The 803-nt window shown below is 60.0% G+C and overlaps 1 protein-coding gene across 1 annotated transcript in view; it reads right to left on the bottom strand.

The window, feature by feature from the left end:
* Nucleotides 1–215: 215 nt before the first annotated feature.
* The window catches only part of CLTB (clathrin, light chain B), a gene marked incomplete at its 5' end in the record, with an annotated part of 3,384 nt that continues 2,796 nt past the window's right edge, over nucleotides 216–803 (bottom strand). Inside the window, one exon of the mRNA XM_010138554.1 lies at nucleotides 216–387. Within this exon, the coding sequence (XP_010136856.1) occupies nucleotides 216–387 (172 nt within the window). The remainder of the gene's footprint in view (nucleotides 388–803) is intronic.

Genomic DNA, 803 nt, shown 5'->3' with positions numbered 1-803 from the left:
GCCACAGTAATAAATAAGTGTAAAAAGAGACCGATGCACCTTTTAAGCAAAGGAAAACCGTGGGGAGAATTACAACCAGTGACTCACAGCCGAGATGCGCACCAGGGAGCAGGGGGCAGGTAGGATGAGGCCCCTCCTGGGCTGGCCCCTCGGAGCTGCCTGGCTCAGAGAGCCTGGCCTTGCCCTGCTGCGCTCCGGGCTGTGCCGGTCAGCAGCTAGCGGGACAGGGGCGTCTGTTTGAGGGAGATGAGCACCGAGCGCATCCGCGAGACATCCTTGCTCTGCTTGCTGCTCTTGGGGTTGAAATCGCAGAGCTGGGCCACCTTCTCCCACTCGGAGCCTGGGGTGTCCTCCTTGGACTCCTTCAGGAATGCTTCCTCCGAGGCCCTGCAGAGACATTGTGGGTTGTCACCAGCAGAACCCTTCCCAAGATAACCCCCCTTAGTCTGGGAGCCCCTTGAGTCCCCCCTCCTGCCCCCTTGCTCCAGCCGATGAGCTCAGCATCCTCTAGGATCCAGAGATGATGCTCTTGGCTGCACTCACACACGGCTCTAGGGGCACTGGGGTGCCTGCCTGCTCCTAAGACTTCTCCACCCCCAGAGCCATCCCCTGAAAGGCAAAAGACCCCACGGCTTTGCCTCTTCAACCAACTCCTACAGGGGCATTTCCAGGAGCTCCACTTGCCTCCTAAGACTCCACCATGTAGAGATGCTCAACTGCATCATCCTCCCTCCAGAACCTTGCCAGTGCCCAGTACCTCCCGCTATCCCCCCTCCCCTTGGCTGGGCAGTCAGCGCTGGGGC

This window comes from Buceros rhinoceros, unplaced genomic scaffold, assembly GCF_000710305.1.
Source record: "Buceros rhinoceros silvestris isolate BGI_N320 unplaced genomic scaffold, ASM71030v1 scaffold23826, whole genome shotgun sequence".
NCBI classification, from domain to species: domain Eukaryota; kingdom Metazoa; phylum Chordata; class Aves; order Bucerotiformes; family Bucerotidae; genus Buceros; species Buceros rhinoceros.
This window is presented reverse-complemented; position numbering and strand designations above follow the sequence as displayed.